Source organism: Carassius gibelio, chromosome B9 (genome assembly GCF_023724105.1).
Source record: "Carassius gibelio isolate Cgi1373 ecotype wild population from Czech Republic chromosome B9, carGib1.2-hapl.c, whole genome shotgun sequence".
Lineage (NCBI taxonomy): Eukaryota > Metazoa > Chordata > Actinopteri > Cypriniformes > Cyprinidae > Carassius > Carassius gibelio.
In genome coordinates, this window is record NC_068404.1 from 18,603,896 (window position 1) to 18,630,974 (window position 27,079).

At 37.9% G+C, this 27,079-nt stretch overlaps 2 protein-coding genes across 4 annotated transcripts in view; one reads left to right on the forward strand and one right to left on the reverse strand.

The window, feature by feature from the left end:
• LOC127965200 (integrin beta-like protein 1) overlaps positions 1–7,502 on the forward strand; it is a 41,254-nt gene extending 33,752 nt beyond the window's left edge. The window contains exon 11 of the mRNA XM_052565864.1: positions 6,894–7,502. Coding sequence (XP_052421824.1) covers positions 6,894–6,982 — 89 coding nt within the window. The 3' untranslated portion in view covers positions 6,983–7,502. The remainder of the gene's footprint in view (positions 1–6,893) is intronic.
• Positions 7,503–7,718: 216 nt separating this feature from the next.
• LOC127965201 (fibroblast growth factor 14) overlaps positions 7,719–27,079 on the reverse strand; it is a 116,716-nt gene continuing 97,355 nt past the window's right edge. For all 3 annotated transcript variants that reach the window (XM_052565866.1, XM_052565867.1, XM_052565865.1), the window contains exons 4-5: positions 13,790–13,988; positions 7,719–10,588 (exon numbers count right to left, since the gene is read on the reverse strand). In XM_052565866.1, coding sequence (XP_052421826.1) covers positions 10,449–10,588; positions 13,790–13,988 — 339 coding nt within the window. In that variant the 3' untranslated portion in view covers positions 7,719–10,448. The remainder of the gene's footprint in view (positions 10,589–13,789; positions 13,989–27,079) is intronic.

A 27,079-nucleotide genomic window follows, 5' to 3' on the forward strand; every position in this document is an offset into this window, starting at 1 on the left:
CCGTCCAATCAGTGGGCTCCTGCTGTGTTCTTTTCGTCCTGCTTTTCAATGGGAAAGAGGCTCCAGAAAAAGTCGAGGTTTTCCTTAAAAGCCTTGAAGAGTTGACTAGTCAGTGCTAACAAAAAGCACAATAAATACTTATTTATTAATAAATACTTATTATCACGATATCTCAAGGGCTAAAGGACGCTTTGACAGCTGCTTAGAAACTTATTGGTCTAATGACTTCATTACAAGTTGCCATGTCATTTAACCAATTATACAGTTCCTGGTTGCAGAGATGCAAAATTCATTGCAAAACAAGACAAAAAAACACGATTGATAAAAGAAATGCATAAATGGGTCTGGTAAATGTCACTCATTAGCATATTAATTGGCATATGTCATAATTTCCATATTCATAAGGATTATTAAAACTATTTTCTTATGTTGCTCAGGGAAAGCCTTTTCTCTATAGATGAAATGCAAAAGCATACAATCAGCCAATTCTTCCCCTTACCTTGGGTAACAGTAATGCACTCGGCCTTTATAATTATAATCATGCAAAAATGTGCCTGCCAGTTTCTAAATAATGATTTTCATGGCTTCTTCAGTAAGATATTCTCATTACACTCGCAAATGATGAGCGCTGTGGAAAATTCAATGTATTAGGGAAAGCCGAGGCTTAATTTCATGCACAGCAGATGCGAATTCCGACAGTTTTGGGCACTGACACAATATATGGCTCTCAAGCTTTCTTCTGAGCAAAAGCTGCTGTCACATTCAGAATACTTTCTTCTAACTGCATATGTAAACAACATCGCCTCCACTGATTGACAGGTGTCAGCCCACTTCATTGACCGAACCTATGGAACTACAGTATACAGTGCCCTCCATAAGTATTGGAATGGTAAAGACAAAATTGCTTTCTCTGCTGAGGAGTCATGACATCTGCAAATATGATTAAAAGATAAATATGCAACAAAACTACACAATGTCACATTTTACATCTTTCGACACATACATGTTTTACTAAATAAAAAGGACAGCACTTTTTGAGTTCATCCCACTATTTGATGTGAGCATAAGTATTGGAACAGCTAGTTTAAGGCAGATGTAAAAGATTAAAAGCTAATATTTAGTTGCAGATCCCTTGCATGCAGTCAGAGCAGTGAGTCTGCAACCCATAGACAACACCAGACTCTTGGACTTATGCTTTGAAATGCTTTCTCCCAGCCTTTAATGCAGCCAATTCCAACTGATGCTTGTTTTGTGGAGTTTCTGTCTTTAGCCTCCTCTTCAGCTGGTGAATTTAATGTTCAATTGGATTTAAATGTGGAGATTGGTTTTGCCATAAGACTTTACATTTCTTTGCCCTGATAAAGTCCTTGACTGAACTGGCAGGGTGTTTTGGGTCATTGTCCTGATCCAATATGAAGTACTTTCTAATGAGTTTGGGGGTATTTTCTTGAATATTAGTAGCCAAGATGATTTTTTACCCTTCCAAATTCATTCTGCTACTGTCATCATACATTAAATTAAAATGAAGAGACAGCCATGCATGCCCATGCCATGACATCACCTCCACCAAGCTTTACAGATGATGTCGAATGCTTAGGATCATTTGCAGTTCCCTTTTTTCTCAACACATTTGCTTTCCAATCACTTAGATGAGGGTTATTCAAATCTTGCCCTGGAGGGCCAGGGCACTGCAAAGTTTTACTCCAACCCTAATCAAACCCACCTACCTGTGATTTTCTGATGATCCCAAAGACATTGATTAACAGGTTCAGGTGTGTTTGATCAGGATTGATCCATCAACTCAGTACCAAAACACTACTGGCTCACATTTGTGAAGAATCTTGCCTATGTTTGGTGCTGATCAGACGTTTGCATCTTGTGGTGTAGCCTCTGTAATTCCGTGTCAAAATCTCCTGCAGACTGTAGATTGACAGAGCATCACCCCAGCTTTCTGGAAGTTGTTGGTGATTTTACAGACATGTATTTTAGGGTTCATTTTCACAGCTTTTATGATTTGTCTGTCATCAACTACTGCATCGTTGGTTGCAGACGTCGCCGGTAGTTTCCAAACTCTTGATTTATCCATGCCCTTTGTTTTTCCTATAGTTCTAATTGACTTCCTCTTTTCTTTTAGCACCCAAATTGCTTGCTTTTCATTCAGAGTCAGCTTCCTTGTCTTCATTCTGGTTTGTGTGTGTCATCGTCGAATTCAAGACTTAGAATGCAGAAGCAATGGATATAACTGATAAGACAAATTCCTTGTTTTTAATGTCTGAAGAATTAATTAATTGCATTAATTAATTAATGCAACAGGACACAGCTGAACACTTAGAAAGACCTGTGAGGCAACTGTTCCAATACTTAGGCTCACATCAGATTGTGGAATGAACTCTAAAAGTGCTGATCTTCTTAGCTGGTAAAACATCTTTGTGATGAATCACCCAATAATAAAATGTGACATTCTGTAGTTTTGTCTCATATTAATCTTTTATTTATATTTACAGATTTCTTGACTCAACAGCAAACGGAACAATTTTGTCTTTACTGTTCCGATACTTATAGAGGGCACTGTATGTACCCTATTGTAAATTCTCTCCTTTTAAGTGGCTGCAGAAAATGTTAAGACGCTCTGTACATTAATATGGAGTTTTTTTGCCATACACTCTGCTACATGCGTTAAAATTTTTGATTAGCATGTTTCTAAGATAATGTGTTTCATTAGATAATAATCTATTTCAAACATTTTGATCCCAAAGACTGCCAAATGGCAGCTGTAAATTTCTATGTAGATCCATTTATACTGTATGAGAAAAGAGCACAATAGTTTTTTATAAAATAAAACTGTACCATTTTGAGCCAGAACATATAAATAAATTGTAATTTGGAAAGGAAACAATATGTTTCTTTTCGTCTACATTTTTTCCACATTATTATCATTAGAAATTTTGTTAGAAATATTTTATATTAAATTATAAATAGTGTTGGGCAACAATTAATCACATCCAAAATGCATTTTATTGTGTACATAATATATGTGTGTGTACTGTGTACCCTTTTGTGTATATAAATACACAAACAGGCAAGTATATATTTAAAGGGGTCATCAGATGCTTTAAAAAATGCATCACAGATGCCTGACTTTGTGACGTAACACAGCCAGGCCCCTCCCACGATAGTTTGATTGACAGTGTCAGCACAGACTGGACTGGAGTCTTACCTTAGACCCGCACTGAGTGAGCTGTCATCAGTCCACCATTGTTTCATTGCTGGAGCAAATGTAGACAAGAATGTCTCCTAAGCAATTGAGGTATTTTGTTGTTGGATGTAATAATGAACATAGCAGTCATCATTTACTCCTGACATCTGAGCCGCTGAGACACAGTGGATTAATTTTGTTTCTGAAGGGAATGTGCCCCGATCTACCTAAATGCATCTGTGTTGTACTGGGCCTGGCGCCACACTGCTCCGCCAAGTCTGACTTCTGAGGGTGCTGGAGAATGCTCGACCAGGGTACGCCAACCAGGTAACTCTACTGGGAGAAGAAAGGCGCTCGTATCCCCATGTGAGGGGGAATGGCGCAGTAAGCATGACACCGAGCCAGTCCTTCCTGCCAATTACCTGTTACCCAACACACAGGAAGAAACTGGCTCTACACAAAGGTTGTAAAACCTTGTGAATGTGTTAAGTATCGCCCAGCCCGCAGGTCGACATATGTCTATCAGAGAGGCACCTTGTGCCAGCGCATAAGAGGAGGCCACCCTCCGTACTCACCTTGGGAATGGTATGCCAAGGTGATGGCATCCACTATCCAGTGGGCCAACCTCTGCTAGGAGACAGACTTCCCTTTCTGCTGACCTCCAAAGCAGAGGAGCTGCTCAGAGCTTCTGAAGCTCATGGTGCATTCCATGTATATGTGAAGCGCTCTTATGGTCACAGCAATGTCAAGGCTGAATCTGCCTCCTCCAGGGGAAGTGCTTTTAGGTTCACCACCTGGTCTCAGAAGGGAGTGGTGGGAACCTTGGGCATGTATCCAGGCTGGGGTCTCAGGACAATGTGAGAGTAGGCCGGCCAGAACACAAGGCACTATTCACTTACCGAAAATGCTTGGAGGTCCCCGACGCTCTTGATGGCAGTGAGCGCGACCAGAAGTGCTGTCTTGAGAGACAGGAACTTCAGCTCGACTGAGTCTAGCGGCTCAAAGGGACCCCTCTGAAGTCCAGCCAGAACAACAGAGAGGTCCCAGGAGGGAATCAGGGGTGTCCTAGGAGGATTTAAACCTTCTAGCACCCCTCAGGAACCTAACGATCAAGTCATGCTTCCCCAGGGACCGGCCGTCCACTGCATCATGATGTCCACATACACATACACTTTCAAGGTGAAGGGTGTAAGCCTACGCTCCAACCTTTCTTGCAGGAAAGAAAGAACAACTCTGACTGAGCATCTCTGGGGGTCTTCTCAGTGAGAAGAACACCAATTCGTGAACAGACTCCACTTCAAAGCATAGGCTGGTGGCAGATCACTTAGGTCTGCCGCGTCCTGTCCAGAAAGCACATGTGGAAGTTCCAAAGATCTGGACGCGAGTGGCATATGGTGCCCAGCCCCTGAAATAGGAGGTCCCTCCTCAGGGAGATGCACCAGGGAGGGGCTGTCACAAGGAGCATGAGTTCCAAAAACCAGATTCGATGGGCCAGTAAGGCGCAACCAACAGGACCTGTTCCTTGTCCTCCATGACCTTGCACAGTGTGTGTGCGGGCAGGCTCACTGGGGGAAACGCATTCTTGCGTAGAGCCCGAGGCCAGCTGTGTGGCCAGTGCATCCATGCCCAGGGGGGCCTGGGTCAGGGAATAGTACAGCTGGCAGTGGGAGGACTTGTGGGAAGCAAACAGGTCTACCTTGGCTTCCCCGAATCGATCCAGATCAGCTGGACCATCTGGGGATGGAGTAGCCATTCCCCAGGGAAAGTGAGCTGCCGTGAGAGCACGTTGGCTGTACGATTGAACTCCCCCGGAATGTGGATAGTGCGCAGTGACTTAAACTGTGTCTGATTCCAGAGGAGGAGATGGCGGCCGAGTTGAGACATGCAACGTGATCGTAGACCACCCTGTCGCTTGATGTATGAAACAGCCGCAGTGTTGTCCGTGCGGACCAACATGTGCTTGTCTAGCAACAGTGGCCGAAACCGCCATAAAGCTAGATGCACTGCCAGAAACTGTAGACAGTTAATGTGCCAAAGCAGTCGAGGTCCTGTCCAGGACCCTGAAGTTGCCTGTCCATTGCACATCGCCCATCGCACCCCAGCCCCTGTTGGAGGCATCTGTTTTAACAACGACATGTCAGGACACTTGTTCTAAGGGCACTGGGGGACAAGGAGAGCCCGAAAGGGAGGACCGCAACCACTCTCTCCACCTGGGGAATGTCCACGTACCCCCTGGCTGCCCCGCCATCGAGGGTAGTGAGGATGTAAGAGGGAGATGAGTGGCTTCTGGCCATAAAAGGGGCCATCCATGACTTCCTCACCTCTTCATGCACCTCTGGGAAGAAAGGAACCGTGGCAGGACACGGTTGTTAGCCACGCACCGCACAGAGAAACCAATGATCCAGCCATGAGAAATCTAGGTTAACCCTAACCCTGCCCGGCCAAGCATGGCCAACAGCTCTAAATTAAAAGCTCTAAATCTTGTGACCATCATACGAGGACAGGAAACGATCGCATTGAGAAGGACATGGACGAAACAACACCTTGAAAAAGACGTGAATTGTCCGTGATTTGCTCTTTTAGGAAAGAAACTGCTCTTTTAGCCGAAGCGCCCAGGGGAAGCACCACTGCAGGGACACCGCTGTACTGCGCCGTCACACCGACCAGGAAAAGTTCCAATATGAGATGAAAATGGCTTTGTAGCAAAAATGTCATCAACTTCTCGGCTCCGAAGCAAAAACCTGAATGAGTGGATGCATCTGTCGTCTATTTATACCCGTAGGCACAGGGAGTGGCTCAGCATGCAAAATCTACTATGTTTTTTATTAAAACTCAGAAATGATTGCCCTCCCAAGTGAGACCCCATATGTCGTTCGACATAACTTGTAGTGACTGACAGATAGGGAAATAAAAGTTAGAATACATTTATATTAATTCTTATATTATTATTATAAATATATTTTTCACACTAAGTATAGTTCCAAAGCTGTTTATCACTTAGCATTGATAGCCCAACATCAATCAATCAGTCAATTAATCAATAAATCCCAAATTTTAAACCTCTTGCCATAAGGGACCCTGGGCACCCCTTCTTTAATTGGCATAAAAATGCATTGCACACAAATATTGGATAATTTCTCTCTCTCTCTCTCTATCTCTCTCTCTCTCTCTCTTTATTATTATTTTTATTTAATAAAAAATATAAAAATATTTATTTATGATATTTATTCAATCTGTCATTCTGATGCCTTTAAATGATGTCTGCTCATTAGATTTTAGAAATCAGCTATTGACTTTTCTCCAGTAGGCCAGTACTTTGTGTAATGGGAAATAATTGATAAGTTTTTATTCTAATTGCAAACAGTTGAGATATATACTGAATTGTTAACCAAAGTGATACGTTTAAATTGGCTCATTAAGCATCACAGATAATAATTTTGTGTACACCAAATTACATTTACAAAAGCTGAATAAAAGAGGAGCAGTAACACTATGTAATCATACCAGTGCCACTACATGAACTGAATCTGAACTGTATAGACAGAACCTCAGAGAAAGTGGCTCCAAAACTTGCATTTGTACTTGGTTTCCCGTACACATTCTGCCAAGGGGTTGTGAAGAGAAAAAGCATGTCGAGACTTGGAGAGTGATGATCTGGGTTTCTCAGTTCTGCCTCTCCTCTCAACTTCTGTTCCAGGGAACGGCGTGTGCAACTGCGGAAATTGTGACTGCTGGGATGGCTGGACCGGAAATGCCTGTGAAATCTGGGTTAGAGAGGAGTTTTAACCCCCGGTAGACACTTAAATACTGTTTCTGTTGTCAGCCAAGACCAGAAAAGGGTGGCTACACCAACAGCAAACGAGGGAAAATTCATTTTAAAGATCTGTGCAATATAGCAGCATTCAAATTTTCTTTAGTTTAAATTCCATTATATGCACATAAAACAGCTGTGGGAGATGACATCTATAATCCTCTTTAGTTTGCCATGTAACTATATATATATATATATATATATATATATATATATATATATACACACACACACACACACACATAGATATTGTGTATAATAGTGCTTACATAGACTATTGAGACACATAAGCACTAAAAGGAGAGGATCCATACAAACGGCCAATAAACAAGTAAGAGCATTATATTATTATTCAGGTTGCTGTTTTTTAGAGCTCTGCTTGTGTGCAATGTTTTTATGACCCTATTGTATGGTAAGTTCCATGTGAAAAAAGTTGTAAACAGCCAGATGCCAATAAATTTACCATGCTCTGAATTAAAGCTCTTTTTTAAAACATATCTTGAATTATTCCTTTGTCCAAAAATGTCCATGCTGAAGGTAAATGGTATTGACCAAGGTAATTAGGATGACTGATCCCCCCCATTACATAAGTATATATTTTGTGTGTGTGTGTGTGTGTGTATATGTATATGTATGTATGTATTTATCTATGTATAATATAAGTACATATACTGAACAAATATCGCATCAAATTGGTTAGAGAGATTTCAGTACACCTTTATATAAATATTTTATTCAATATGTTGTATCTGTGTATACAACAAACACAAACTGTACAGTGCAGACAAACTCTTTGCATATATGTATGTAAAATTAGCAGAACATACCAACAGTCCATGATACACATAACCTACGACATGCAGTTCATATATGCCACCTTCTTCCCATGCAACAGATGAAGTAACTGTCAAATCAAGGTTCAAAACCAATCAAGAGACTATGGAGACCTTCCTTCACCACTGAAAATCAGAAATACGGAGAAAACACAGAAATGATCAATTGTTCAGCGATTGCTCCTCATTACGATTTAACGACGTCACGCACGACCTGAATGGAACGAAACGAACACGGACATTTGAAAGAGGAAAAAACAAACAAACATACTAACAAATGCACATGTACTCACCAGTCACTTACAAAAATAAATTCAACCTTCGTAAAACCAGTTCACTGGTCTGCAGGGCAGCTGTAGCCCAGCATGTAGAGCTCATTGTAGTGAGTGATTTGTTTTGTGTGGAAGTGGGACACCAGCCTCAAACTGATTTAAAAAATGAAGCTATTTTTCCTGTATAGTACTGCAATCTCATTCTAGCATTAAATTTGGCTTTGTACAGACAAATATTTAAGTCTAATGTGCTTGAACATCTCCTAATATGAAACTAGCTCGATAATCCAATAAATGAAAATATAGGTCTTTAAATGAAGTGTAGAATATATTTGTATTTAGCAGCATAGCCTCTGTCTACTTCATAACATTCTAAACGTTATTCATCATTCAAACTATGAAAACTGCGAAAGCAAGACAGGCTTCATGTCATCTCGGCTGATAATTGGCTAATCGTTAAAATCCTAAGTAGATATGAGTAGATGACTATTTCAAACGCAAAGTGCAATGGTCTCAATCTAGAGTATGAGGGAGCCTTATATAATCATGCCCATTCAGTGTAGCCCTACGCCTCAAACTGTCTTTAGACATTTCTAGCTGTTCCATACATTGGTCCTTAATAAAACGCATGCAGCTGATTAATAATAGGTACCCCGGTCTTGTACTTGAACAATCAAAGTGAAGGACATCATTTAAAATCGAGACAACTGTTCTTTGTGATGAACCCTAGTCACAGTGAGGACAAAAAAACCAAAGAGGACCGCCATCCTCCGAGATATTGAAATTGTTCGGCTGGATTCTCGTGTGTACAGACTTTGGTAATAATCAACTTTTGTGTGTTTGTGGATCAAGTTGCTACTGAATCTGTTTGTTTGTTTGTGTGTGTGTGTGTGTGTGTGTGTCTGGGGCATGAGGCACCTTTAACCCAGCACAGACTGGGTACATGTTTTTGCATGCTGGGTTAGAGGTCATCACAGGCACATGATGAGCAGTACTGGACTCTGCATGCTGAGCTAGGAAAACCCCTCTCATTTCAGAATTCTAATATCTGGTAGTTAAAAATCTATTATTTATTTTTATTTTATTTTTTGGTAGATTTTTGTTTTATTTGTATACAGTGAAAACATTGTTATAGAAGCCATTTCTTGCACTGCGTCAACATTGCAAGAACAGAACGTAATACTAACCTTGGCCATGCCTTTGCTGAACAAAATGGATGTGCAGCCAATAGTAATGGTGCCTACTTACATTGAGACATTTAACCACCCAGGCCTGAAGTAGACTGTATTTCTCTATGGCTGCCACTCTCGTCACATTTAATGTGCTAGCCGAACTAGCCCTCAGTTCAGAGTCAGCATGTCAAAGAGAGGCCTTGACCAGAGGCCTACAAGGCCTATAGATATTCCTAGAGCCCACGCTCTAAATTAAGAGCAAAGAAAAGTGGAAATTCACCTAGTTACTGGGGTTGAAACCAATTTGCACCGTACTAGATAGTGATATGTACTCTATACACCTTCCTCAGCTCATGCCAGCTCCTTGTGTTGGACTGCTGCGGGCGTGACTAATGCACTCACTGGCATTTGCTAAGTATACTTGTGTCCCTTTCTAGACATTACAAGAATAAGAAGACATGAGCACTGACCATAAACATTGTGAAGGTACTATGTGAGAATCCTTCGTTGTGTTTGAATGACTGCACACCAGAACACATCGCACATTGCCCCGACAACAAATTTCCTAAGTCACCGACAAAAGGGAAAAATTTGGAACTTTGCGCTTCAGAGACTGGGGGACACCTAGAAAGGAGGAGACACAGGAGCATACTTAATTTGAAAAAAAAGAAGGTTGTAGATTCCAGTCCATATATATGTATATCTTTACAGTATTACCCCAGAGCGTAGCTGGTGTTACTGTATATATAGAAAATAGATCTGCTGCGACAGGGTTCAAGAAAAGGGTTATAACGGGTGACTGTTAGCAGGCAAAAGAACCACCACGCAAGCGCCTGCAGTACACAATTTCATTCTCGTGGATTGTCTCGATTACAGAAAAAACATCAGCTTTATTGTATGTCAATAGGCATTCCATATCAGTTAGGGCATTCCATGGTGAAAGTTTAGCTGGTTTATCCAGTCGCATCCTCCTACGTGCACAGCTGACCACTCTTCTGGAGCCAGTCCGTCGTCGAATTAGATCGGAACAGTCAGAGGAGTGAAGGGGGTGGAGGGAATGGGGAGGAGAGAGCAGAGGATGCCTGGATCTGATCCACAAACATGGAGTGTCTGACAAAAGGAGCACAGCTCTCCGGGGTTGAGCATGGCCAAGATGGAATCTGGCTATGTGGTGGGCTTGGTTTCCTTGCTGACAGGTTTGCCTCCGTTCATGACGGCCGGCTCTGTGCTTTTACTGGGAGGCACGGCAGGTTTGGGCACTGTCTCCCCCACGTCATGCAATGATGGCTCTCGGTACATAGCGACTGCAAAACACATCAGAGAAGGCAAGAGTCAGCCAGGTAACTGCAGCCGCCCCATCTGTCTCTCTTATTGGAAATTATTTTGGGGGCTTGGCTGAAATCTGTGTATAATTACATCTAGAAAAGTTTCTCCCAACTCATTCTCATTTCCAAACCTGAAACTTGGCTAAAAAGACAATATTCATTAGGGAAACTCTGACAGGACATGTGAAGTTTGGCAAAGTGCGGGCAAGCTGTCAGCAGGGCTGCATCCTTTCCTTAGTTGTGATGGGAAGATGGTCTGATCTCTCGTGATGCATATGACTAGGTTCAGTGCTTCACGTCAGTTCAGACTTAATTTATTCTTAGCAGTGCTGCTACATTATGGGCTGCTGGCTGGTGTTGTGGTATTAGTCAAGAAAATAATGAACACACAACAGGATGAGAGACTGGTCTAAAATGTGGGCATCTTTACACAGCAATAAAGCATTGCACAGACAGAAAGGGTCCACACATCATTGCAAATTACACCTCAAACCGTGCATAAAGCATAAATCTCACGCTAGCAAGACAAATTTTACAGTGTGGCAATAAAAGAGCTGTAAGGAATATTTAAAAGGACAGGTTGTCCATCATTATGGTTACGAAGATGGGTTTTGGATATGTGGTGCTGTGAAATAATGTTTATTGAGTTGTAAATCATTATGTATTCAGATAACAGGGATATAAGGCCAAATGTTTGTTTGTGTGTTTTTTTTTTCACTGTCATGGAAAAGAGCAGTCTAGACATCCTGTTATGTTCCAAAATCATACAGTGTTTGAAAAATATGGATTTTACCCAGAACACAGTCAACAACCCTGATTACTATTTTGATGATCAGTGTTTCTCAACTGAGAGAAACTTTTTTTTTTTTTTTAATTGACTTGTTTAAGCAAAGCTGCATAATGAGTGCTGCATTATTTCTAAGTAACACATTTAACAAAGGAAATAATATGAAAACTTCTAATTTAAGTGAACTTAGAACAGTTTTCACATAAACCCATTATAATTAATGTCATATTTACCTGTGCCTTTCAGCAGAAATATAAAGACATTGAAATTGAAGTTATCAAACACTAAATTCTAAATTAAATACAGATGAAGCTATAAAAGTTATTTTCCTCCTTTTTTTCCATGTTTCTTGAATGTCTCCCATTCTCAGTTGTTCTGCGACTGTATAAATGCATTTCTTGTCAAGAGAAAAGGTGACAGAAGCAGCAGTTGTGAGTGGGGTGGCCAACCCTAGCCATGCCCCTCAGTTAATTGCATTAAATATTAGGGATGCACAATATATCAGCCACCATATCATTATCGGCTGATAAATGTAAATGTTTCTGTTATCGTTAGGATAACCGATAAGACAATTTTGGCCGATATCTTAGAGCCGATAATTAATACATTACTTCCTGCAGAGATACTTCAGATGCGTACTGTCCACCATGATGGTTTTTAATTGCTTTAAATATCATTGGAAACACTTTGAAAAGGAAAATACCGTGAACTGCAACATGTGCAGGGTAAGTCAGTCATATTATAATGATATTATTAACTACCGTAAAATGATGTAAGGGAATCTTTGTTCGCCCATGTTTTAGCGCGTTGTTAAGGGAAGAGTGCATCCACAATGGATCCACACTACTAGCACAGTTAAGTTCACTTGTGCATTTACAGTCTTTTGTGCAATTGTACATTGTAATATTGGGTTGGTAATATTATTTGGACTTTTTGTATGTTCTTAAGTTGTAATATTATATTTATATTGAATACATATCTGAATATATGATGCGTTTCCCTGTGTTGAATAAGCTGGCAGCACCAGTTTACCGGTGTTCATCCAGCTCTTCACATATAGCTTGAACAGCTTCAGCACAACATTAATAACTATAATTGGGAATGTCATAAACATAAAACTATAAAGAGAATATTACCGTAATAAAAAAGTTGTGAATTATTTGGGTTTATTTGCCATGTTTCAGCTCATTGTTACAGGAAGGGCCAAGAGTGTGTCCATGAAACATGACTACTCGGGTTGTAACGTGGATGCATTGCAATATTGGAAATAGGCTTCTTCTGTTGAACCATGAAGGCGAGCCAGTGGATATCATACAAACAACATGCAAACATTGTGCAAGTCAAACTTATGCCTGTGAATGTCTTTTAACAGAGTGTGTGTGTGTGTGTTTGTTTGTTTGTATGTATGTATATATATATATATATATACACACAAACACACACACAAGATTGAATGGTTGGATTTGTTAAATGTGGGCCAAAATCATCACAATAAAAAAAAAAAAAAAAAAATGAGAGTTGAATTACTGAAATAAATTAACTTTTCCACGACATTCTAATTTATTGAGATGCACCTGTATATATATATATGTAGTATTTTCCACATCATCTCAAGCTCTGTATCTAAGGAAGTAATGGTGAAGATATTCAATTCACACCTGGCATGGTTGTTGTACAGCCCCATGAGAGCACAGCACAGATGGTGATGATGGGTCATCACTGACCAATGACATTTCTCACTCTTTTCTTGAGTCAATGTAGATCTGCTCAAATTATGCTGAACTCTGTCTGGCCTCTATCAGGAAACTATGATTCAGTGTCAATTAGGCTGTCTCTCATCTCATTTGAAACTGCTGTCCTCTTCCTCTCTTCTCATCCTCTTCTTACATCATTTCCTCTTGCTCTTTCCTCAACTCTTTCAATGTCCTCCTCCTCTCCTCTCCTCATCCTACATCCTCTCCCAGTCCTCTCCCATCATCTGTCTTCCTCCTCCACTCTTACTCTCATCTTTATCTTTTTTTCCTATCCTCTCTTATCTTTTCCTACCTCTCCATCTCTGATGTTTTGAGTATTGCATGCTTTGAAAACCTGAACCTTGGACTGCAGATTTTTCATGTGTGGGTTCACGATAAAAAATGTATGTTGCCATTTGTATTAACACAATGAAAATGTACAACCTGTTTTGGAAAAGCATTTGGATGCCTGTGTTTCTTGTTTTGAAAACCTTGACCTTAGTTTGAAGAAAAAATGCGTAAACCATTTGAGAAAAAGTCTAAAAAGGCATCAAGCAAAAGCAGATCTTTCAGGGTCTTATGCACTTCATTACCATTCTGCCAGTGTCACAGTGACCTGGATGTTAACTGTTCTCTTGAGGCTTTCAGAGCACACTTTACCTTCTAATGGCTTGGGCAGGAAGTGAGCAGCTGGTTTAGTTTTCTTCACCCGGTTCCCCTTCATGGCCTGGCCATCTTTATTTAAGCCAAGGAACCATGCTCTCCCCGACTCCTGCTGCCTATACAGCATGGATGAGTAGATCACATAGTAGTTTTCAAACACGGACTCTTTAAACTTGCATTCTGGCGTAAACAGTTCCTGTAAGAAAGGGAGACACAAGAGGATGGCATCACACAAAAGCGGTGGGAAATTCTGTGTGGGATTTTGAGTAAAAAAAAAGGTTTGGTAAATTTTCACAACAATTTCAAATGAATAACTGAAATGTATTTAAAGATGTTTCCATTCATTCACTAAATATGGTGTCCACTCTGAATAACTTGTATAATTTCTATGTTTATACAGTTGGACAGACAGTACATTGGGATTTGGAGTTTTGGTACATTTAATTAACAGAATAGAAACAGCAAACTTAAAATACTTAAAATAACATTCAAATTCCTGTACATTTTCCTATTACTCTGTATGCATGGTGATACGCCTGAGGTCTAATCTGTAGGCAGACACTGCGGGTCTGTGTGCTGATACCTGAATGAGCATACAGACAAAATAATTGGCCCCAAGACAAAATGTGATATTCGCTCATGACAAATTAATCTCTACTTTCACCTTCATTTTAGGTGCCATGCTCAGCCATGCTTAGTCTATTATTTTCTTTAAATATCCATATCCAATTGCACATTCCACAATCCACACTTTAGCAAGAGGACATTCCAACCACTTCTTTAGCATCTTTTCAGTACATCTGATTCCACACCTAAAAAGTCGGAGGAAATTGTGGGCATGCTGTATACCCCCACACTTCATTTGGCTCCACGAAATTTCATTTTGCAGTTCACTTCAAAAGTCATGGGATCATGCCAGACTGTTTATCTAGCAGGAGTCGTAAACATTATCTGTAAATATTAAATCTAAAAATAATTTCTCAAAATCTGAGAGTTCAAAGGAACATTGTCTGATTGTCAAGCCATAAATCTGATTAAAATGTCCCATATTTTCCTAAACAGCTCACACTTCCTTTTCCAGAAGATAAGACTCCAACAGATTAATCAATCGATTATAATAAAAATGGCACAGCTGTCACACAGTGTTGTGAAACAGAGATCTTAAAGAATGAAGGTAATTCAAGTGTTATTCAGTGGTGTGGTTCTGTTTCATTTATTTTTAAACTTATGTTGAACGTCACATTGCATTATCACTAAAATAATTAAAATACCCATTACATTCACATTTACATTTAGTCATTAAGTTGATGCTTTTATCCAAAGTGACTTACAAATGAGAATAAAAACATTATAACAACAATTCACATTTAAAGATTGACTAAAAACAGACTCACTATGTTCAGTAGCAAACTGTATTAGCTTCACATTATGCGCCATATATATATTATGACTGATTTAATGTAAATATTGCAGCGCATCATGACTTAATTTAGCCAGTGAGAGCCATTTCATCTCCACTGTATGACCCATTATTTGGTGCCATCTGTAAACACTGTGTGTATGTTGCGTTACCCTGCGAATTGCTGCATTGATTAAATCTTCCAGGCTTGCTGTCAATTCAATAACTCCAATAACTTGAAATCCTGGAGCACTTCTCTCTATTGGTAAATAGCACCAAAACTATCATTTATAAATCTTTAAGTTCCAGTAACACCCATCATTAAACTACACATTATAGAACTCATATCTGAATAAAGCTTCTAGTTTCTAGAAGTTCTAAACAGATAAATATGTGTTTGTTCTAAAAGTTCCTTCTCACTGAAAAATGAGGCAGATTTTACAGCAAAGCACTTCCTAAAGTACCTTCTTGTGAAAATAATACTGTTGAATGTGAGATTTAATATATCCTATATTTTAAAAGGACAGTTAATCAAACAATTAAAACCCCCTATAATATATATTAATAAAAGTTGAATCCACTTTCTTCCAGTCTCTTTTCAAAAAGATTTTAAGGACCAGCAATAGTCAGATGAATATTACTACAAAGGTGCTAAATTGAGCAAAATTGGAGCCCTATTGTTTTATTTTCAGCTGAGAGAAAAGCATTTCCACAGATCTCCTTCCTGCCTATTATTTCTCTGTTAAATCGTTTCTTGTCAACCCATGACAAGGTACTTGGTTAGAAAATGAGTGAAGACTAAGTGGCATGTTATTCAGATGCAGTGGCAGAATAAATGGGATGAAATTGCATTATGTAAGGGAGTTGAACTTGGATGTGTTTTGGAGGGCTCTCATGCACCCTTGATTAAACACTAACAGCTTACTTCATTGACTGCATGCTAACCAAGGGCCTTAAAACAAACCAGATCCTACCATCTAGAGCTGTGTATCAGCAAGAATCTGGCGATACGATACGTATCGCGATACATGGGTTGCGGTACAATATATTGCAATACACTGCAAGTACTGTAAGCAAAGCAATATATTGTGATATTTTTTTATTTTATGAACAGGATATATTTTTAAGAATGCAATCATTAAGAAAGCCCCACCATAGCATAAGCCAAACCTTAGCTAAAAAGAAATAAATAAAAACTGTTTAACCAGATCATGCTGGGATATGCATTTGCAATAATCAGCCCCGTAACATTCAACATTATTGAAACACTTTAGTTAACACTGTGGAGGCATCTTCTCCTGATAACCCTGAAAATAACTTAAATTACAGTTTCAGTTTTGATCGTACGGATAAGAGCAATACATACCATACAATCAACCGAATCTGTAAAGGGTCTACTCTTATTTGTATACACGCATAATAACAACAAAACTTAGTGCATTTACAAAATAAAGAAAACAGTGTGCTGTCTGCGGTGATCTTCATTTAGAAACACATCATTAAAATGAACTGTAACTCTACTCAAATACTCAGCGAAGTAACATGAGAGATATCTCTATAGAAATTTTGACATGTCTGCTTTTATATATATATATATATATATATATATATATATATATATATACATACATACATATATATATATATATATATACATACATACATACATATATATATATATATAGATAGATAGATAGATAGAAAGATAGATAGATAGATAGATAGATATAGATATAGATATAATGTTAATGGGGTCATATGATATTGCTAAAAAGAACATTATTTTGTGTATTTGGTGTAATGAAATGTGTTTATGTGGTTTAAGGTAAAAAAAAAAAAAAACATTATTTTTTCACATACTGTACGTTATTGTTTCTCCTCTATGCCCCGCCTTCCTGAAATGTGTCATTTTTTTAAAAAGCTCATCGGTCTGAAAAGCGAGGTTTACGCTGATTGGCCAGCTATCCAGTGAGTTTTACTTGGCCGAATGCCTCAAGCATGTGAAGAAAATGTTACACCCTCACCATACTGTTATAACATGTCCCGGTCAGAACACCAGTGCACAGGACCAAAACAATAAAAACCCATTACAAACGAGGCAATCATTGCATCCAGTGGGGACATAATTACTGATAATAATGACTTTTTATGCATTGCATGGCATTTCGTGCCACGTAAATATAAAAACCATGTATGCATGGTGAGGGTGAGGAACGGCCAGCGGCTAGACTGAGGAAAGGCCGGTGGCTAGAGTTAGGAATGTGTGAACATTTGGACGGCGTTATGCAAATCTTCCTACATCGTGCCGTAGACATGTGGGGGCATGTTTGAATGAGACGTTTTAGGAGGGCGTGGACAAATCTTAATTTTTAAAAAGAATATCTCTTTGGATTTGAGACTTTAGTCTTTGCAATTTTACAGATTATGCACCAAGAGCTTGTAACAATCCAAAGAGAAAGGAAAAAGTTAAATTGCATCATATGATCCCTTTCAGGCACGTGCACAGGTAGGGCTCAACCTGTGCAGAGCACATGCCCTATTTGCCCTTACACTCCGAAGTGCCCTTTTTTGGTGTATTTTTTTATTTTTTTTTTATCAGTGCTATTGGTCACCCTTTACGTCTTTCTGTCTGTTTTACAAATATTTAGCAAATTAAAGTTCTTAAAACGAGCTTGTGTAAATCTTATTCGATCCTCAAGCTGTCAGTAAGCTGATAACTCCGCCCCCTCTATATTCATTGAATCAACTGAAGTTCCACAGCAGCCGCACAGTAGACAACAGCTGAGCTGAACAAAGTTTTGCGAAGGGTAAATAAATATCTTGTTGTTTGTATAAGTACTACTAAACACTATGTCTATAAAGGCTCATATTTTATTTATTTGATGTCTGACTGACTCACTGACTGAGACACGTGACGTCGCCTGAAAGAGAGGGCTAGCATTTGCCATCTAGTCATAGCCAATACATAGCCAACACTTAAAAAGCCTGTGCATACAGTAGCATTTTGTCTTTAATAAAACTGAGCGCTCCGTCTATATACAGTAACTAGTTTGTAACCTGTAGATGAAAATGTAATGTGATGCTGGCAGCGGCAGGCGGCGTTGCCGTTTTAATGAGAGACAAAAAAAAAAAAACATTTGCACACATTCGCTGGTCAAAAACTATATATTGATAAGTAATACAACAACATATAATTTGTTTTTACCATCAGAAAATCATAACAGGTGCGCCCCCGAGCTGTTTCATACTGGAACTTACACAAAGCGATGAGTGATCCTTGTCACCTAGATAACATATATTTTTAAGAAATTTCTTCTTTGATTTATGATTGCTGATACACTTAATTTATTAACATTTAGGCTAATCATGTTATGGTATACTCTCCGCTTGGCCTCACATGTAGAAAATGTAGTAAAACATGGTTTTACTACAGTAATGTAGTAGTAACTAATTTATTTATTTTTTTACAGAAGATCACTGTGAAATTAATATTTTATCATGCAGAATGTAATTCATGATTCATTCCAAGGCTTCATTTATTTGATCCAAAATACAGCAAAAACAGTAATATTGTGTAATAAAATTGTAAATAACTATTCTGTTCTATTTGAATATATTTTAAAATGTAATTTATTTTTGTGATCAAAGCTGAATTTTCAGCAACATTACTCCAGTTCAGTACTTTTCAGTGTCACGTGATCCTTCAGAACTGCTTTTTACTGCAACTGTACTTTTCACACTATTTTTATTTATTTTTTCATTGCTGGCTTATTTTAGGTAAAGTGTAGTGAATAAGAGACCTTCAAGAGACCAACGTCCCTGGTCCACCACAGTATCAAATTTTTGCCAGGTAGGCAGATACATGTTGGATATTTTATAGCAACGGTATGGCTATAGTTTCTTATAATCTGGAATTGAGTTGGACATAATTACTTAAATTATATTTCAAAAAAGTTTGTCAAAAATACTTGACTTATTGCTCACCTTCCCCTCTTCTCAATGTCATTCATAATCATGTTAACCAAATAATAAAAATTAGCTTATAAAACCAAACAGAATAGCTAAAAAAGAGAATTTTTTTTTCTTTGCAAAGTTCATTAAAAAAAGTGCATAAAGTTCAATAAAAAAGATTTTGGTTTCTGTTTGGTTTTATAAGTTCATTTGTATTATTTGGTTAACATGTTTATGTATGAGTCAAGTTTTTTTTTTTTCTCTATAAATGCAATTTAAAAAAAGAGGGAGTACACAAGAGCTGTTGTAATTAGGTTTAAAGAAGCCCTTAAAACCCTGTTTATCTATATTATCTAATTATCTAATATTATTATTATGGTTGTTATTAATCGTGAATAAATCTAAAGCTTTCGAGACTATTATTTTGTGTTAATGAATTTGTCATGAAGATGTGACCATTTCTTCCTTTTATGCAGGCTTACTAAATAATCTTGATATAAAAAAAAGGGAGGGGGGTGCCTTTTTTCAGTTTCAGCACATGCCCCTCAAAAGGTCTGTGCACGGCCCTGATCCCTTTAATCACATCTGACAACTACAGCAAACTCATGTGCCACTTTAACTTTATTCACCTTTAATATTTAATATACTTTTTTGAAAGGGAGCCAACTGTTTTTATGGTCTTAATGGTTTTCTTTTCCTCATATATTGTTAAGATTATTCAAAAAGTAAATCAGTATCGTTGACAAATTTACACTTTACACAAAAAAAACTTTCACACCGTCTTAAAATTCATAACACATTGAACGATATAAACATTTATTAATTCTGCCAAAACTAAGATACTTTTGAATGTTTAAAAAAAAAAGGAACAATGCATTTGGTGTTGTAAAGTGTATTTTAATATTAGAGGAATCAAGACCACAGACAGAATTAGTCACTTAATTATTTTACTTAATGACTCAACCTAAAAAAAAAAAAAGAAAAAAAAAGTTTGTTTGTACTAATGATTTTGAAGATGAGTTTCAAATTTTCTTTCATCTTAAAAACTTTGCAGCTTTTTCTTTTGAAATTGATTACTATGATGTAGAGAATGTACAAAGACCCTGATTCACAAAGACGTGTCTTAAAAAACGCCTGGTCTTCTTTGATGACACTTAGAAGTCTTTAGTATGATAAAACTACACTAAATTGACTGACTAAACACACTGCCTACAAGAAAAATCACTTCTCTTCTCTCTTGCAGGAAGAAACACAACAACAAACCACTAATGACTCATATTTAATTAATGATTTTCTAACAATTAAACAGCCAATCACAGAGATGTGCAGTCATTTGGTTATATTGACATCATTCATAAATGATCCAATTCCAAGATAAATCTTAAGTCTTTCTAAAACTGTTATTTAATTCTTTGTTTTTGTCCCCCCCCCCCCCCCGGCCACAATAACCGTGATATGAAAAATCTAATATCATGACAGCCCTAATTCTCACATGTGCTAAAAATAATATAAAATACAAATATAAATATAAATTAATAAACATATATAAACAAACATCTTATAAAATAGATACTTCTTTATTATACAAAAATTTGAATAAAGAAACTGTTTTAGTGTTACATCTATTTTGAATACATTTCTGAGCAGGCTTAGCCTACTTTGCTTGCTAAACTTGATTGCTGACTGCACACGTCTCCCATGGGTCGGCACAAAGAGAGCCGGCAGTCAATACAATGAAAGCTTTAATTTGGCATCCTAGCCAACAAATTAGACAGGTGATATGTGTCACACTGTCCAACTTTGATATCTGGCAGCAAATACAATGAGGAAGAGGCAATCCATGCTTTTAACTGTCTTCTGCCTGATGCTCTTTTCTTGACAGCTCTTCCTTTTCACAGCCTACTATTAAAGTAGCACATACCTTTCTATCGTGTAGTCATGGTAACGCTTGAAAGGCTCCTGCCTAGCAATTAAGTTTTTTTCCCCTTTCCTTTTTATTTTGTCAAAGAAAGACATCAGTATTTTTAGTATTCGAATATGCATGTACACTGGATCTTTTGTTCATGTTTCAAGAATTACTATGAAATAATTAGTGGACTGTAAGTAAAAATTAAAATATAATTCCTCTGGCATTTCACCAGGCTATCATGGAAAAACCTACGAATGTAAACGAATGCTTAAAAAAATATCCAAATATGCATCTAGAAACTGATGAAATGACTGAAAAATGACAGTTAAGGTGAAGAAAATGAGATGAAAAGGGGTTAAAAAAGCAGCTTGAAAGGAAAAGTCTATCTACTGCGCCTGCGATTCACCCCTTGCTTTCATTCTGCTTTGAATGTGTGGCCGTAATTGACCTTGGCCACTGCCAGAAAGGGCAGTTTAATTCAGACACAGATAATCAACCCATCCCTCTTTGAGAGCAGATGGAAACAGAGATGGGGGAAAGAGAAGGAGGGTGAAGGAGTGAAGAGACAGAAGTGAGAGTAAAAAAAGATTAAGGAATACAAAAAAATTGACAGGGGGAGACAGAGCCCGAGAAAGCGAGTGAGATGTGCAAAAACGTGTCAGGCTGGCTCCCTCATGCTGGCCTGCCAAACCATTTCTCGTGAACAGGGAGAAATTGGAAATTGTTTAATGTTAACCTCTGAATCAAGTCTACTAATCTTGAAAAGACAGAGCTTCCCTCACATCTCTGATCATGTTGAAACATCAAAAGAGAGCTACATAATAGGAGCTTCACTGAATTTCCTCAACCAACCAAACAACAGAAAGGATGTTGTTAAATATGGATGGTCCATAAATATGTATTGTATCGGCAGGCTCTGATGAGCCTCTTGGCAACATGTGACATGGGTGTCTTTTCACTCCACACGAGGAATGATAGGATAGGGCCATAAGAAGCTTTTTGATGGTTTTGTATTCATGTAATCCATCTAAAATTCATTGCAAACAAAAGGAGGCATATCGGATAAACTTGCTTGTTCCTGTTAAAATTTGAGATGAGGGTGGAGCTTCAAGCACAGCACTTTGTGTGTTACGGTTCACTCTCTTCGGTGACAGACAGAATTCACACCATTAATTTCTGCCTCAATAATATTCATATTTGCATATTATTCTACTTTTGCAAGCTCTTTGGCATGATATCAAGCCTGGGGAAGCATATGAAATGCTAGAATGATCCAGTGACTTACAGTGCCGAATTTGCCATAGATTACCAATTCAAACAGATATTTTTTTAAGTGCTACTATTAATCCTTCCTCTCTGTCGTTCATCTCTTTGTTGATTATGGAGGGATTTTTTTTTAGACGATGAATAGCTAAGAGCCCATTGCCTTTTGAAGAGCAGTCTAACCGCAAGCACTTAAAACTCTCCGTTCAGCCTCCCTGAAGAGAGTGACCTTTCGGCTGTGTGGTAGATTTTTTTAACACCAGCTCTATGAAAGGCAATGTCCCTAGATTCTGAGTGCACTTTAAGTGTCCCTGCTTCAGCTCTCTTGTGTGTTTGCTAAGAAACTCTAGAGAAAAAAAAAATTCATGTGAATCCCAACAGCAAATTCCGTTAATACTATACTTTCTAAATCTTGAATCAAGCCTCATTTCTAAGCAAACCAGGTGACAGGGCATGAATCCAAAATCTACTATAGTATTGGTAAAAACCAATTATTTCCCTGTTGAGGATATCTCAGTGTCTGCAGTATTTATGTTGCTCTTGTCTGAGTGATACATCATGCATAAAGCTCTCAGGACAGAGAGACACTAGGATTAAATGGCTTGTTGTGGTCCAGTTCACACTGGCACAAGTTGGTTCTGAGGGCTGAGAAGGACGACCTTACTGTAGCAGTGTCATTCTCTGAAAACAGTGCCATTTGAGTACTATGTGTGTCCCTGTGACTTAGTACTTATATATTTAACAGGATACTAAACTTGGTCACATTATTTAATCAACTGAACTCAAACAGAACAGAGAATAGAACAATTTTATTTTTAAATACATGTTTTCATTAGAATAACAGCCAGCTAGCATTTCTCCATTTTTTAAAAATGCTTTTTTGGACAAAGTTTCCTCCAACTGATAATGGTTCAAACAGATGTTTGTTCTTATAGCCTACATCAGTATTTCATTTTGTTTACTCAGTGTACATATATTGGCCTGCTATTGGGCATTCAATAAATCAGAAGTGACAGGAAAATTTTAAACATTAAAAACTGTAAAAAAAAAAATAAATAATAATAATTAAATAAAAAAGGGAAAAAAATGCTGTTCTTTAAAAAATAAATAAATCATTTGTGTTCTACAAAACTACTACACAGCAAAACCCTTTTCAGCTATGATAAGAAATGTTACTTGAGCACCAAATCAACATATTACTCTATTTGTCAAGGATCATGTGAAACTGAAGACCGGAGTAATGGCTGCTGTAAAATTCAGCTTTGCAATCACAAGAATAAATTATATTTTGCAATATGTTAAAACTGAAGTCAGGTGTTTAAAATTTGGTTTTCATCAAATTGCAGCCTTAGTGAGCATAAGACATTCTTTCAAAAACATAAAAAAAATGAATTAACCTTAAACTTGAAAGGTAATGTAATTGTACAAAAACTTCATAATCATACAAATAAATAAATAAAACCATATGTAATTACCACTAAACTTTGCCCTGTGGTGATACCTCAATATGGCTCTTACATTCTGAGGTGAGAAAATATTATTTCCCCAAGTTCAACAGTAGCCTTTTCAAATGACCAAAAAAAAGGATCCTGATTTTTTTTTTTTTTTTTGCACAAATGACAGTTTTCTGTGAATGACCCAGACACAAGTCAGTCTAAGAACTCTTCACAGTGCTCGACCTTGAGGGAGATCTCGATGGATATACTTCCTGTGAGCCAGCACTGGCCACCAAAGAGCTGTTGATCTTTAAATTGAGGCCAGTCTGGTCTTAAAGGAGTAATCCAGCAGTCATTATTGACTAGCCAGGAGATGTGAGGTCTCTCTAACAAGCTGACAGACTGCAGGAAAGCAGGACTCGGGGCTGTGGCAGTCACACGGCACACAATTCCCTAGCTGTCAGCCTGACAGAGATGTAGATGACACACTGTCCAATGCCTTAAGAGAGAAACATGGATTTTGCCTTTAAGCCTTCAACTGCATCGTGGGATTGAAAAATGCATCAAATATCTGTGTGGTAAACAACAGCATTTTGTCAGCTAAAGGAATCCCCAAGTATTATTCAGTGGCCAACTTGTCCTGCATCATTTATTCTGTGGACATGAATAATACCTCAAACTGTGCAGCTTGATGTCAAGAAGTGTGCTATAATCTTTCCTAAGAAAACAGATGCAAAAAAATCCATAGACTTTCATTTAAGGAAGGTTACCACCTAGCAAGATGCTTAACATTTGCATAACCAAATCACTCATGAAATCATAACGTTAAATATTGAAAATCATCAAAATCATTGTTGCAGCAAGGTTTGCACAGTCATATTAGAATAAATATGTGATTTAAGAAGGTCTGTAATACCTAAAGAGAAATCAGCATCGTCGTTTGGCTTGGACTAGTGACTATACTGCAGTTACAGTACATGAGCTGTGACGTCAAAGGGAGCAAACAGGCAAAAGTCCATTTCACATTTTTAAACATCATCTGAAAATGTTTGTTGGGTTGTGGGCTCAAGCTAAAAATATAGCAGGCTTGGTCTGAACTTATGTATGCATACATGTGTCTCCCTCACAGACAGGGTTTTCCTCCAGCAGGGATTCCTGTCTGCCAGCGAGCATAGTGAGTCACCTTCCACCTCACATTCACAGCTTGTGTCAGTGTGGGAGAATGTGTGCATTTGTGCTTTTGTCTGTGTGTGAGAGAGAGTAAAAGTGTAAATTATTATTTCCTCTCTTCCATCCAATATCTGCATTGAACTGTCATATCCAGAATATTCAATGAAGTATTTGCTGTTTCCTCTAATCCCCGGATACGCCTGTTTGGCAGATTCAGTACGTGCAGTCTGTTTGGAGATACGTGCTTTATCACAAATGAAAATCTAGGATGACATTTGCTGGACCGTACTCTTTGAAAACCTGCATTTCATTTCACATAGCCAAAAATACAGGAAGGATATGAAGATTTCCCACTCTAATGCTCAGGAAATAGAGAACACTTTTTCCACTCATCCCTAATGCGGAGACAAGTAGCACATCTTGATTAAAAAAGATTAAGCTTTATTCCACAATACAACATATCTGTTGAAACCTTTTGTTGTCCCCAGATAACACAGATGGAGTCTGAGTGATATGGCTGATCTCCAGTCGGAGACTCCAACAGGAGATATCGTTTTTCTTTGTTGTTTCAAATTGGACTCTTACATGCACCCAGGGAGGCAGACTTTGCCTTTCTCTGGTCCAGAGCGTTGCTCACACAGATCTGTCAAACCCTCTACACAGAGGAATATGAACTGCACCACGGGGCTTATTTAAACCATCCATCTCCACAAGCATGGGGATACCGTTCTCTGGCAGTTAAAGAAGCCCCATCGGGATGACATTGCTGAAACCCGAGGAAAACTTGTAAATGTAAAACATAAATGTACTGAAGTTATGGTACAGTACAAACCCGACAGATATTATTTTCTGTACTGTCTTTACAGTACAATTGTGATAAGGGGAAAACGAAAGGAATATTTGTTCACCTAAAAATCAATGTTTTCATATACTCACTCTTATGCCTTTTAAAAACTTTTTTTTAAAGTTATCTTGAAAAATGTTTCCATACAATAAAAGTCAATAGCATCCATTGTTGTTTAGTTGATGAACATATATGGACAAAAACAGTTTAGAAAAGCATAATATTTTGTGTTCATTTTTGGATGAACTATTCCTTTAATAAGCAAGATATCCCGTAGGAAGAAAAAATAAAATTTCTGTAATATCTCAATTGCTTCTAGACAGCACTGAGGGAAAAAAAATGGAGATCAGCTATTTCTTTAAATACACAATGGAGCAAATATATAAAAACTATATTAATAATATAAAAATTATATCCATTTAATTCATTTTTTAACATGTATTTCAATTACAATGTACCTTAATTATGATAATGATGAATGAGGACATGCAAAATGGCTTATAGTCACACACACACACACAAAAAAAAAACTATTTAAAAATAATTTACAGTGTCCTATGGTGCAGTACACAATGTACATACAGAAGTTATTTCTACAGCACTTGCATAATATTTATAGATGTTTGGGGTGTTTGTTGGGGCTTTACATTAAAAGAGATTAAATACAGCTTACATACAACATACAGAGACGTTCTTTGTGCATTGGTGAAAGACAGATTATACTTACGTGAATCAAAGTGATTATAAGCATGCATTAACCTTAAATAGGGCTTTATTCCTTGCCTCTGTATTATCACTGGAATATAATTTAATCCTAAATTATCCAGTAGCCTACATTAATGAAATCCAACGCAACTGTTTAAATTAATCAGACATAGTGCCCTCACAGAAAGCTATGAGATTAGCAGCAACGTATTTTACGTATTTCTAAAAATTATTTTAGATACAAACCGAGGTGAAACATTTACTACTGTCTTATTATTAGATTTAGTAAGTATAATATTTAAAATAAAATAAATAAATAAAGTTTCCCATCAGAGCACAGAATTGCTGTCCTGTCCAAATCTTTTTTTCCTATCTATGTGAGCTGGGCACATCTCAACCACTGACAGACTAAAATTTCCCTTGTGCTCCTAGTGACAAGCTGCATCCCCAGATGTTTCAGGTACTTAGATTAATGATGTAACCCATTAAATGAAATAGGAGACTTCTGTTAAAAGAAGGGGCTCGCTGCGCACAACAGCAGCATCATTACACATTATAAAAAGGCCCTTTATGAACGTGCTGTAATTGAGATCTACGACATGCCAAGTGA